A 13,235-nucleotide genomic window follows, 5' to 3' on the forward strand; every position below is an offset into this window, starting at 1 on the left:
GATGGCTCGTGAAAAAAAGGTTCTCATTTTGCGACAATTTGAAAATTCCACTGACAGGGAGCGCTCTTGAAACCCCCCCCCCCCCCCCCCCCCCCCAGTCTCTGAAAGCACAACTAGTCGATCACAAGTGGCTAACAGGTAAAAAACAGAAAAACTCATCTTTCAGAAATTTGACCGACCGGGCTGACACTTCAGCGTGAGAAATTGGGGTGTGGCGTGTGCGCGTGTGAAACCAGTCAAATGCGTGTGTCTCACGGCCATTGCGTGAGAGTTGGCAGCCCTGCTATAAATATTGATCTCCCACGGTACAGCATAGGATTATATTAAATTGACATGATCGACTACTGTTTCGAAAGATTATAATTAGGCATTATTTTCTAGATCAGCTGGTGACAGTGATGCGCTTTTTATGTAATTTTTCAACCGCTAAAACACAAAGAAGAAGAATAAAACCGGAAGCGTCATTTTTCCTCCTGCTGGCTAAAGCTACGTTGGTGTCATCGTCTTATCGGTTTTGGGGTTGACAACATAAACAGCAGCCTCATTTCGTGTACAGCCACAAAGACCTATTTTACTGGACTCTCTGGAGAGGTATGTCTTTTTGCCGTCTAGTTTGTAAATGTAAGAGATGTGTGGGTCAGCTCTTGGTTGTAACAAAACTGTTTGTGCTAACCAACGTAGGCCGGCCTACGTTGGCTAACATTAGCTTGCCTTTAGCTAGTATCCAACACGGTAACGTTACTCACCATATAACAATAATAATAACGTACATACTGACAGGACTTTAGCTACACACCAGTTGTACATGCTAGCTTTGTTTAGCCTGCCTGGGCGGACAGTATTGATTCACTGTGATTATTATAAATCGGCTGTCACATATGGTGTCATTCTGCAGTTAGAAGTTGATCAGCAGTTTGTTGTTTACAGTAACGTTAGGTGGTTGGGTAACTGTCTGACATCGAGCTAACGTATCGATCTGTTCGGTTAGCTAGCTAGCAATAGATTTAGACCTAGACTTCTCTTTACTAAGTCTAAGTCTAAATCTCTTGCTAGTAAGCTAAACGAACAGATCGATCCGTTAGCTTGATAACGTTAAATTATGTCAGTAGTGTTGCTAGATTGTCAAGGAACGTTAGCTGATTAGCCTCAGCTAACATAAACTGCGCTAACGATAGCTAAGTAGCTAATTCAGCCTGTTATTTATAAGGAAGTGACGTCGCTGATATTCTTTTAACAGTTAGCTACTACAACGTCTCGCTTTGCCAGACCCTCCTCCACAGCTAGTTACCGTGCAACTCATTAGCGTTATATTGTCAGCTAGCCAAATGCCACTGGGTCAGCAGTTGGCTGATAGAGAAGTTTTGGCTGAGAGGCGAGGCAAGTTAAACGTAACGTTAACTCTACTATGTTTTACAATTAAATAATGCACTTTTTTTACTTGACTAGGCATGTCAATTTAATATGTATACACTAATAAGATATGGTTAAAATGAACTAAAGTAGAGCAAGGGCCACAGTCAAGTTAGTTTTATGAGGGATATGAGCAAATAGACATATATTAAAATTAATTTGTGGCTTCCAAATAGCTGTATTTATTTGACAACATTTTAGATTATTATTCTACAATTCCAAGCAACATATGGGGGATCAGCTCATTAAATGTAATTGATGCATTGCTGTAGTTTAAATTCCCCACTGGTGGCCTAGCTAGTTAAGATACTTTTACCTGTGTCTACAACCAGCTGAAACAATTGATTGAAAAATTGTCAACAGCTAACATTAATAATCAGTGACATTTGTGAAGAACAAGGATTTGCTGGATACAACTACTTATAATAATGATAAAATTAGTTGTTGCTGCTTGTCTATCTATCATGAGATACCTTTTCTATCATTACTTATTGGACTGAAAATTTTGAGCAACAGCTCACAAATCTTTTGGCATTTTATAGACTATAGGGTTCATCATTAACAATTGCCCAGGCCCACAAAAACTTGTGTGGCCATCAAATATGTAAACGGTACTCGTCGGCGGCTAATTTCAGTTATGTCGGGCCTACTGAAGTAAGCATTCTCATATTGATAATGCAATCCTTACATGAACCAGAAACGCAAAAGGACGACTATGAAAAAAAACAAAAGGCAACGAAAATGTAGGAGTAAATCCAAGCAGGAGTTTAAGTGGCTAGAATGTGCCGCCGACTAGTATGTGACAGCGGTTAAGTCTAGCTTGTTTTTCATTGACTTTTAACTCTAGATTAAAAAATGTATTGGTCAGTTAGTCATCAGTTGCAGTCTAAGATTAATATAAATAATATATTTCACGACTTAAGAGACTAGTCTTCAGAATGACCTCACTTTGGGAATCACTGATCTAGATATTCCACAGTTCTTCTAGTCAACAGTTTTTTATTAGGAACTAGGTCCGGGATGGTTTTAACCCCAATCTTTACCAAGCACCCACTAATCTCCATCAACAATACGTTTTCTCATCTGCTCCACTTAAAGCTGTAGTAACGTTTTGCAAACTTCAGTTTAAGCTTTCCACTGTCAAATATGATTTATCACAATATGTTATACACAAATCCTCATTGCTGGGCAATCGTATTTCTAAAATAAAAAATATTTATATTTTTCAGATATCAATAGTCAGTCCTGTATTTATTCTATGTATTTTCAAGTGTCACCGCATTTTGTCAACAACTGAGACAAAGCCTATTGAAGACTCACATCATGAACACTATACCATCAGTCAAATGCAAAACAGATGTAAACTGTGAAAACTCTAAATTCCCAGAACACAGAACCCTACCAAAGTTGAAATATCTGCAGTAAAGAAAGGCTACACTTTGACCTAGTATTGCAAGGGAGTATAATCTGATAGTGGTGCATCTGTGTATCAATAACACATTTCAAGATACATTTTAGTAAAACATATTTTTTTGCATGTCCTCTAAATCCTCAGATGAACAGCAACGGGAATAAGAGAGCTCCAACCACAGCCACGCAGCGACTTAAGCAGGATTACCTCAGGATAAAAAAAGACCCTGTGCCTTACATCTGTGCAGAACCTCTACCCTCCAACATCCTAGAATGGTAAGGTCTTAATCCTGGCAAGGCCCACAACCAGGACTCAGCATCACCAAGACAATACATCGCATTTCAGTGCTCTAAGGCTGTGTTCACACTAGGCGTTTTTTTGGACAAGAAAAAGTTGACTTGTGCTACAGTATCCTAGCTGGAGTGCTATGTAGAGCGGTGCTAACGTTAGATAAAACAAAGCGGTGGAGCGAGCTAGAGAAAGAACAGAGAGAGAGCGTTGCGGCTAACGTTATATAAAACAAAGTGAGTTCCCCTGACCTTTTTTTCAACTTTAAAAAGATGACTTTTTTGAAAACATTATAATCCTATGGTTTACTCTATAGGATTATAATATAAAACAGACGCTGGCAGCTAAAAAATGATTCACAAACATTCACACACTGAGGGGGGTGTACTGGATGTTTTACTCTGTATTTAAGCGGGTTTTGGTTTATCTACCTACGTTTCAGTACATCTATCTCTGAGACTGAGCTGCGCCCACGACAGTGAACAGTAACAAACATTCAACAGTAACATGTTGGGCTGCACGATATTAGGAAAATATCTTTTTGCGATAATTTTGACTGATAATGCTATTGCGATATTGGAGTTAATGATTGTTTTACCATTTTGGATATTGGATTTGGATATTTCATTCGTTCATATTGTGATTTTGATACAATTGTGATTAATTGTGGAGCCCTAGTAACATGCCTGTGCAGATGTAGTGCTGACATCATACTATTAACTCTGATACAAACAATTTTTTCAGTAGGAAGCAGTTCAACGGTTGGGTGTGTTCTTTCAATATGTCTTTAAAAAATGTTTAATTAGAATCTTTTTAATAAAGTTTACGGTTTCCTGTTGTCATTCCTGTCAAACAGCCATTCATTTATATTCGCATGCTAGCTACACCTTAATTATAATTATATAATTATACCTTCACAACATGTGAGTTTATTAAGTTGAAGGTATTTATTCCTGCAGATGACAGCACACCTAAGTCATAGCAATGGTTTTTGGGCCGGAAAACATGACCTAGTATCTGTTTGGATATGTAAATAAATACACCCCAAGCATCCTATTTTTGAACCTTATATTTTACCTTGCTGTTAAGCTCCTTGCATACTGAGTCAAATTTTTTTTGATCTTTTTTGATCTTTAATCTTTTTAAAAATTTCTCACACACAGAAACCTTGCACACGGCGTATTAATTAATCCTTACAAAAAACTTTGCAAAAAACATTCAAAATGTGACGCTGCTTTTGCTCTGCCTCTCTTTCCTTCTCCCTCCTTTCATCCCTCGCTTCTCTCCGTTGACAGTTATCTCTCTCTTTGTGTCCTCTCTGTCTGCGTCTTCCCGCGTTTGGCCCCCCGGCTACCTCGCTCCCTATCTCCATCACTACACTGTTTCTCTCTTTTTCTGCCTGTGTTTCATATTTCCCTCTTCCATATTTCTACTGGATATTACTATCTGACCTGTAGACGGACTATCTGTGTTATGAAATATGTTGCACTCTGCCAGCATCTTTGTGCTAGATTTCTGGACAGGCTCATGCCTTTTCCTTGTCAAAAGACTTCAAACTGACAATCTGTTTGCTTCATATTTTGTTTTGACGGACGATATTTTTGGAGGTACAGTTCGGACTCGGTGTGCAAGGGCCTTTAGTCACATTTCTATTCAACAATTTGAAAACCTGCTCGGGTTTATTGGCATTTCTTTAAACCCATCACAACGGTGCCTTTGCAAAATAGCTTCAAAGCCACTTGTTTTGGTGGAAAATGTACGTTCAAAGGTTGTTTTAGTCTGCAACAGAAAACTCAGATTTTACAGCTGTCTGGATTTACCCTGCAGAGATCTGAGGAGCAGTTAACCATAGTCTTCATTAATCCACCGGCGTTTAAAATGCCAACACAAAGAAAGCGGAAGGTGACAGACATCCAGTGGAATTTCTGGCGGCATCTGAACAATCCGGGAAATTAAACATTGTCAATATAGACTATAGTCATAGATAGACAAAGAACCAGATAGGTCAGGTAGGCGTCAGAAACCTCCTTTACAAGGTAAACCTGGCAGAACAAAACAAAAAGCCAGTCAAACCGATTTAAAACAATACTAAAAACAGATAACAATACTTGAATGGCTGAAATGAACTAAAACAGATACAATAAACAATCATCATATAATTTACATTTGTCTTTGGATTGGCCCGAGATTTCACATTCATAAAATGAATAACAGCCTTGCATGTCTCCAATATGTGGCGCGCGTATAATTATGTTTTTCCTTCTGTTGCTATTTCAAGTTTTTCAGTATTTTTCATGTCTAGCCATGCTTTACAGATAAACTGCAGATAGACCTCATGCGAGCTAAAAATATATATATCGAGGTCCTTGAGACATTGCAGCTGTATGATATGCATCTTAATAACAAAGGAAACTCTGTTGAAGTGATTGTTTGACAGTGGGGGGGGGGAAGAAGTAGCAAAAAAGAATTTAAAGTGGAAACACTAAAGTGAAGTAGAGTCTAATTCTAGGCCATTAGTAGCACATTAATGCAGGTCTACAGGATGGATATTTATCCCAAAAATATTTTTGAAATATAGTTAGTTATAGCATGACATGTTATTTTTGTTAAAATGTGGAAAATATAGCCCTAACACAAATCTTTCCTGTCTCCTTAGGCACTATGTAGTCAGAGGTCCTGAGAAAACTCCATATGAAGGTAAAACTGTCAGTTGACATGCATCTACTCTAGCAGCTTCTCTTAATGGCCATAGTGTTGCCAAGTTGATTCCTGCTGAACTTTGTGGTTTGTGTTTTATTTTTTTCTTCTTTATTCCTCTTCTCACACGGGGTGTCATGTCTGTTTTTCCTAGGTGGATATTATCACGGAAAAACTCATATTTCCTCGGGAATTTCCTTTTAAACCACCAAGTATCTATATGATAACACCAAATGGGAGATTAAGTGTAATACAAGGTAAGAATGTGGTTTTATCATTTAAAAATTGAATAAGAATTAAAGCTTTAGTGCCTTTAAAAAAAAAAAAAAAAAAAAAAAAAAAAAGTCTTTTGCATTATAAAATGTTAATAGGCTATACAATATATTTCTTAACTGCTAATTAGCTTGTTAGTCCTAACTTTGAACCAGCAAGTTCCAGCAGCATTTTAAGCTCCTCTTTTCTTCTGCTTGTGGAGAGAGGTTACAGAAGGCTTGTATCACATGGACGCGCCGACAGTATTGTTGTAATTACTTAGAGTTCCTAAATTAAATTACATTACTTTTTTTTTTTAGAATGTGTTTGCTATTTGGGGGCATTTTAGCCTTTATTTGAATCGGACAGCTGAAGACATGAAAGGGAAGAGAGGGGGGTAGTGACATGCAGCAAAGGGCCACAGGGCGGAGTCGAACTTACAGCCCCTGTGTCAATGAGTAAACCTCTATATGTGGGCGCCTGCTCTACCAGGTGAGCTACCCAGGTGCTTGCTATTGGCTTTTTTTTTTCTTTTTCTTTTTTAATGTAACTGTACTTGTTTCCTCTGCAGGTTATGTTTGTCCATCACAGACTTCCATCCAGACACGTGGAACCCTGCGTGGTCCGTCTCCACCATCCTCACAGGTCTGCTCAGCTTCATGGTGGAGAAAGGCCCCACCCTTGGCAGCATTGAGACCTCTGACTACACAGTGAGTGTAAACAAAATGACCAGTATACAGCACATAATGATAAATCACCTGTGATGTCTCAAAATATTTGACGTGCCTTTTATTACCCCCCCCCCAGAAAAGACAGCTGTCAGCGCAAAGCCTGGCCTTCAACCTCAAGGATAAAGTGTTCTGTGAGCTGTTTCCTGATGTAGTTGATGTATGTACGAAAGGCTTCTCTAACTTCTTGTAATTGTCTCTCCTCCTTCTCTCTTTTTGTTGGCCTAATAATTTCCCATTTCTTTCCTTCCCTCCGCAGGAGATGAAGCAGAAACAGAAGGCCCAGGAGGAGTTAAGTGCCCGCACTCAGCCCCTCCCCTTACCCGATGTGGTACCCGACGGTGACCCTCAACACGCCCACTATGGCCTCCCCGCCCTCAATGGAGGCCCCGCCCCCCTCGGGGGTGCAAACCACGTCCCTGGCCTGCAGCAGGCCAATCGCAACCATGGACTTCTAGGTGGGGCTCTTGCCAACCTCTTTGTGATTGTAGGCTTTGCGGCATTTGCCTATACAGTCAAGTACGTGCTGAGGAGCATAGCCCAGGAGTGAGAGGACCCGGTGTTGTAGGGCAACGCTCCCCCCTGCAGGTGAGCCAGCTAGTGGACATTCTACAAACACTATGTGGAGGAGGGATGTTCAGTCCTGGGTTATACCCCTCCACAACCACCACCACCACTACCATGGACTCTCAAAGCCCACCCACCCAGGACGAATCGAGATGAGGAGGTGGGGGAGTGGACGGGAGCGGCATTAGGGCCAGGGGATTGGAGGGGCTTATTAAAACGGTTGCGATTCACTCTGTCTTTCAGTGGTTTATGTCAGCAGTAGGAATAAACTTGGCTCATGGGTTGTGGAAGAGTGTATAACGGAAGACATGGTTTGTTGCAGTACCCTGGAACCTGGTCCCAACAACAGAAAGATGCTAAATGTCAAAAACATTACTGATAAAAGCTTGTTTCATACACATTTAAGGAGATAGTTCTCAAAGATTGTTTCCCTACCCATTTCTCTCCTGGTCATTCATCGTGTCGTAGAGACTCCTCAGGGTATGTCTTGATGATGCTGCTTCTGTTCCAAAATCAAGAGAAAAGGAGTGCCATAAAGACCAGTTGTGTGGTTCTCCTAGTTAATGTTGTCTTCAACCTCATTTGAACCACGGTTTTAGGACTCACAGTCAGTTTTGGGATTAGAGTCAGTTTTCTTCCGTATGCTTTTCCATGTAATAGCATTTAGGCATCAGGTTTCTATAACCTGTGTTGCAGCTCAAATTATCTGCCTACATTACATAACACATATCTAGGTCCAGCAGGACATGTAACAGAAAGTAGTTTTTATTTTATTTTTTACACCCACATTTACTGGCCCGAACCCTGTCAAAGGTTGTCATGCCTAAAAGCTTTAAGGTTTTATGTTCCAAGAATATGTCTGCAAGTTAGCACAACACAGATTTATAACCTGACAACCCGTGAGAGGTCAAAGCTCGATAGCACTCACTGACAGAGATGGCGTACAACCGCAAAACTAAATCTAAACACAGCAAAAAGTGCACAGCAGTGTGATAAAAGTAGAACCTTATGCACTTGTCTTTATGTGTATTTCATCTATAGGATCTGTTTTCTGCAGAAAAGCTTAACATCTGATGAGGCATCGGAGTGCAGAAAGTCATCCTATAAAAGTCAACAATAGTATTGACAAGTGTATGTATCTCAATTAATATAAAAAGCATACAACTTGGCATGTAAATCTGTGAAAGAGCTATTGATACGTTGTCAGAGTCGGATGCGAGTCCAGGCGTGCTCTCCTGTCAACCCATGAGCCAAGCAGTGAGCCCAGTGTCTGCACAGAGGTAAATAGAGACCAGTACCTTCCTTAAATTGGCTTAGCTGACCAGTATAGCAACACTCTATAGGTCCAAGTGACGAGACACATGAAGAGAACCAACATTTTTTGTTTCCTTATATTATTTTCTATTTGATCTTTGTTTTTTTTTTCTTTTTTCTTTTGTGTTTTTTGTTCTCTTATTTATAGAACCAGCCTTGGCTTGTCTGTAATCATTCTAAGGAAACGTCTAGTGTTTGCTAAGCAGGGCAGTGTGGGCAAACACAAGCACAGACATGCCCAGGCTCACGTAGCTGCTGATAATTTACTGTTGTGCATTGCATTTAGTAAAGATGGTTCTACTGTGTATCTCTTTCAACAGAAAAAATTGTCTGAAAGCAGAAGATTTGCCTTTCTATAGCTCTTTTTATGGCACATCTTTAAAAAAAAAAAAAGAAAAGGAAAAAAAAAGAAAGAAACTGATGATGATGGGATTGCGTTTGTGTGGTCATACAGCAAATGCCCAAATTTCGATGCTTCAGTTAATCTTGTGTGACATTGTATGTTTTCATAGTAACTGCAAATAAATTACCCTGCTTGGCAGGGCATTTTAGGAAACCTTCCTTTTAATTTGCTTCTGTGAAAAAATCGTACTTTTTAATATGTCCATTATCATTTAGCGAGTTGTTGTATAATGTCAAAGTTTTATTTTCTTAAAATAAACACGTCATTTTAATGGCATCGAGATTGCTAACGAAGGCTATACTCTTTTGCTTATCTAATAAAACGGGTAATGGAAGTTATGCGCAGGTGTTACTTTGTGTGACATTCAGAGTGGAGTTCCACAGAACTTGTTTACCTGAACGCACTTCTTTGGAAATGGTGAAATCTGCAGGCAACGTCATCTTCTAATTTACAGGAAGGCTTTTAAGAGCTCGCCAAGGCAAACGTGAGTCAGCCAAGCAGTAGTCGAGCAGTCGATTCCACCAATCCTGAGAGTAAGTTTCTCAAAGGGCTGCTGTAGTGTTGTTGTATTTTATTGTAAACGTGTTATCGGGAAACTAATTTCTTCATCTGTCTGAAATAGAATATTTGAAGAGAATTTTTTTGTTGCTGTTGTTGTCATGTGCTGCAGGTTGTCTGGCCCTCTGCTTCCTATCCGCGCTGCAGCCTCTCTCCACCTCTCAGCCACCATGTTCATAAACGAAGAGCCTGAGTGTGTCGTGTGCTGCTACAAGTACTCGCGCAGCGACCGGGTCCCGCGGGTCCTCCACTGCAGCCACACCTTCTGTGCCCCCTGCCTGGAGAAAATGTCCAGACTGGATGGGGGCATCCGCTTCGTCTCCTGCCCTCTGTGCCGCTGGATCACCTGCACCCGAGCCAGCCTGACCCTGCCCGGGGCCCTGTGGGTCAACACGGACATCTGGGATCAGATTACAGAGGAGCAGCAGTGGAAGAAGCAAGATGATGTGGAGGATTTAAACATCAGAAAGACAACACTGTAAGTTAGGAACAATTCCTTCTGGTTCAGTCCTTTCCTGTTACGTGCAAATGTATTTATGTAATGAAAGCTCATCCTAGCAGATGATCCTAAATCATCTGCTGTTCAAAGAACAGTGAAGTTAGAATTTCATTGCGATTGCGATTAATCGCATTAATGTCATATTGCATTGCATTTTGCATTTTGCATTTTTATCGCGGTTAATTGCACATTTTTGTTCTTTTTGTTCCCAGATTTTTTTTTTGTCTCATTTTAATGCTCTTACCATCATGGAAAAGTGAATCGGCTTGCTTTGTGCAAATGTTGTTGTTTTTTAAAAATCGAAAACAACATTGGCATATAGCCTACTGTACAGGGCTGGGCGATAGGGCCTAAAAATAAAATCCTCTAGTTAAGAAAAAGAAATTCTGATTTAAGATTTAAATCGTTTTTTTCTCCCCCACATAAAATCATGTATCTGCAGATGACAAAGACATTGTTCAAAAGAATGTAAATGTGCTGTATTTCTATAGCGCTTTTCCAGTCTTAACAACTGCTCAAAGCGCTTTTACATCTACAGGAAACATTCACCATTCACACACATTCATACACTGTGGCCGGGTGCCACCTGCTCATCAGATATACATTCATACACACTCACACTCCGATGCGCAGCACCGGGGGCAACTCGGGGTTCAGTGTCTTGCCCAAGGACACTTCGACAATGACTGCAGGGGCGGGGATCAAACCACCAACCTTCCGATTGGCAGGCAACCGCTCCACCACTGAGCCACACTGAACTTAAAGAAGTATTTTGCTTTGAGTCATACACACGCACACACATGGGGCATGTATACCATTATGATTATTCGTGCAAATTTTGTGGGAATATAAATTGGTTTGAGTGTTTTCCCTATCATTGTTTTTTTTTTTGGGGGGGGGGGGGGGGGCTATATATTCAACAACAACAACAACAAAATGGATGTGTGAGATAAAGCTGTTTAACACATAGGCCTACAGGTAATTCAATTGTTCCTCGCAAAAAGTTAGTAGAGCAAGTACTCTTGCCTAAACTCCAGGTTGTTGTCCATTATCCCATCCTCTTGCAGAGTGACTGCAAGAGGATGCACTTCTGATTTTTTTCAGATTCTTTTAAATAAAAATCACTTTTAAAAAAATAATTGATTATTAAAGGTGCTCCAAGCGATGTCACGCGTGTTTTAGGTTACATTTGTTGTCACATACAGCAAACATCTCACTATCCGCGAGCTGCCTGTCCCCTGAACACACAAATTTGCGGTCCCTGTAGACAGCCCAGGGCAACAAAAATATACCCACCTGCACCACGAAGCATCCACAAACCGCGTTCCAGCCAGGGTGGGGGCTAGTGCGCGGAAGCACAGAAGGGAGGGGGGGCGGGATGAAGAGGAGGGAGGGGCAAGCTAGTCTTGTTTTGTTTTAAAATACTTTGAACGTCAACAAAAAATAATGCCACCCAACATTGCTTAGAACACCTTTAACTTATCAGAATCGAGCATCAAATCGTTCTAGAGAGAATTGTGATGCATCTAAGAATCAATATTTTTCCCACCTATTATTTTCCTGCCTTTTTATGTGAATTCAAGTAATATATTAAGGCTCTTAAACTTATAGACACTAAAAAAGCAGGAACAAAATTGTCATACTATATGGTCAACTTTTTAAAGAGTAATGTACTGTATTTATTTGTATACTGTACTTTTATATTGTTTAATAATCCCCACAGCTACATATTGTTTTAGTTATTAAAACTTTATTTTTTTTAAAGTCATTGTTACTCTAGATAATTATCTTAAGTACGTGTCTGAAATGTTGTATATTTGTAAGTTTATCCTCAGTTGTCATTCTAATAGATTATACTTGTAAGAGAAACTTGTAGCTGCAGTGTAATTTTATGCAAGCCTTATATCTAAACAAATCTCTCTCTCATCCCACTTTAGCCCTGATTCAAGACACTCTGGTTTCAAGTCTAAACTCCAAAAAATGTTCAGCTGTGGGCTGCTGTGAGGAGGAGAGATGGACGCCTGCTGACAGTTCAACAGCAGAAGAAATGGCAGCGGCATCTCCCTTTCGCACCACGTTAAACATGACGGACCAATGTAGCGGTGCGTCTACAGCGCAGGACTCCGAGCCGTTTGCAGTACCACAGTTACCTTATTGATGGACAGACATCTCAGACGGCCTGAGTCTCATCAATTATGAGATCCTCAAGGTGAACTCTTAAGTGGTTTTAAAAGGACTGCACTGACTGACTGGAAGTTTTTGATCTGTGAATTTAAGTTGACTTATTGTGAAATATCAACAAATCAATATTCAATCAATCCTGATTGGTTTCCCAAAGCTGAATTCTATACCCAGCTAACGTGTTTTTCAAGTGTGAAGGACTTTCTGATTCAGAGGATATTTATATTTGCAATTCACTGGTATAAGGGATGCTATGTAAAGTGTGTGTGTGTGTGTGTGTGTTCATAAATATGAGCCTTTTACATTTGTAATATTTCTATTTTACATTAATGTAGGGCTCTGCTATTTAAAATGGAAAGACCAGTATTTTTGGTAGAACAATTTTTTAAAACTCTGATAACTGTGATAACAAAGAACCTTGACTGTTTAATTTCATCAGGTGTTTTTAACAACCAATAGTGTAATTTATACCATTAATATTTTGAATATATGAAGTGAGACATTCGGAACCTTACAAGATATACACTCACCGGCCACTTTATTAGGTACCCCATGCTAGTAACGGGTTGGACCCCCTTTTGCCTTCAGAACTGCCTCAATTCTTCGTGGCATAGATTCAACAAGGTGCTGGAAGCATTCCTCAGGGAGTTTGGTCCATATTGACATGATGGCATCACACAGTTGCCGCAGATTTGTCGGCTGCACATCCATGATGCGAATCTCCCGTTCCACCACATCCCAAAGATGCTCTATTGGATTGAGATCTGGTGACTGTGGAGGCCATTTGAGTACAGCGAACTCATTGTCATGTTCAAGAAACCAGTCTGTGATGATTCCAGCTTTATGACATGGCGCATTATCCTGCTGAAAGTAGCCATCAGAAGTTGGGTACATTATGGTCATAAAGGATGGACATGGTCAGCAACA

The 13,235-nt window shown here is 40.1% G+C and overlaps 2 protein-coding genes across 2 annotated transcripts; both read left to right on the forward strand.

The window, feature by feature from the left end:
• Positions 1 to 317: 317 nt before the first annotated feature.
• ube2j2 (ubiquitin-conjugating enzyme E2, J2 (UBC6 homolog, yeast)) lies at positions 318 to 9,223 on the forward strand. The gene is given in 9 exon segments (XM_032512347.1): positions 318 to 591; positions 2,966 to 3,096; positions 5,766 to 5,806; positions 5,961 to 5,977; positions 5,979 to 6,045; positions 6,048 to 6,063; positions 6,630 to 6,768; positions 6,866 to 6,946; positions 7,046 to 9,223. Coding segments are annotated over 8 exon segments (783 nt in total). The 5' UTR covers positions 318 to 591; the 3' UTR covers positions 7,337 to 9,223.
• Positions 9,224 to 9,372: 149 nt separating this feature from the next.
• LOC116687209 (RING finger protein 208) lies at positions 9,373 to 12,989 on the forward strand. Its single transcript, XM_032512348.1, has 3 exons — positions 9,373 to 9,603; positions 9,741 to 10,106; positions 12,065 to 12,989. Exons 2-3 carry the CDS (start codon positions 9,799 to 9,801, stop codon positions 12,129 to 12,131), a joined length of 375 nt encoding a protein of 124 aa, XP_032368239.1. The 5' UTR covers positions 9,373 to 9,603; positions 9,741 to 9,798; the 3' UTR covers positions 12,132 to 12,989.
• The last annotated feature ends 246 nt before the right edge of the window (positions 12,990 to 13,235 follow it).

This window comes from Etheostoma spectabile, chromosome 4 (genome assembly GCF_008692095.1).
Source record: "Etheostoma spectabile isolate EspeVRDwgs_2016 chromosome 4, UIUC_Espe_1.0, whole genome shotgun sequence".
Taxonomy (NCBI): Eukaryota; Metazoa; Chordata; class Actinopteri; order Perciformes; family Percidae; genus Etheostoma; species Etheostoma spectabile.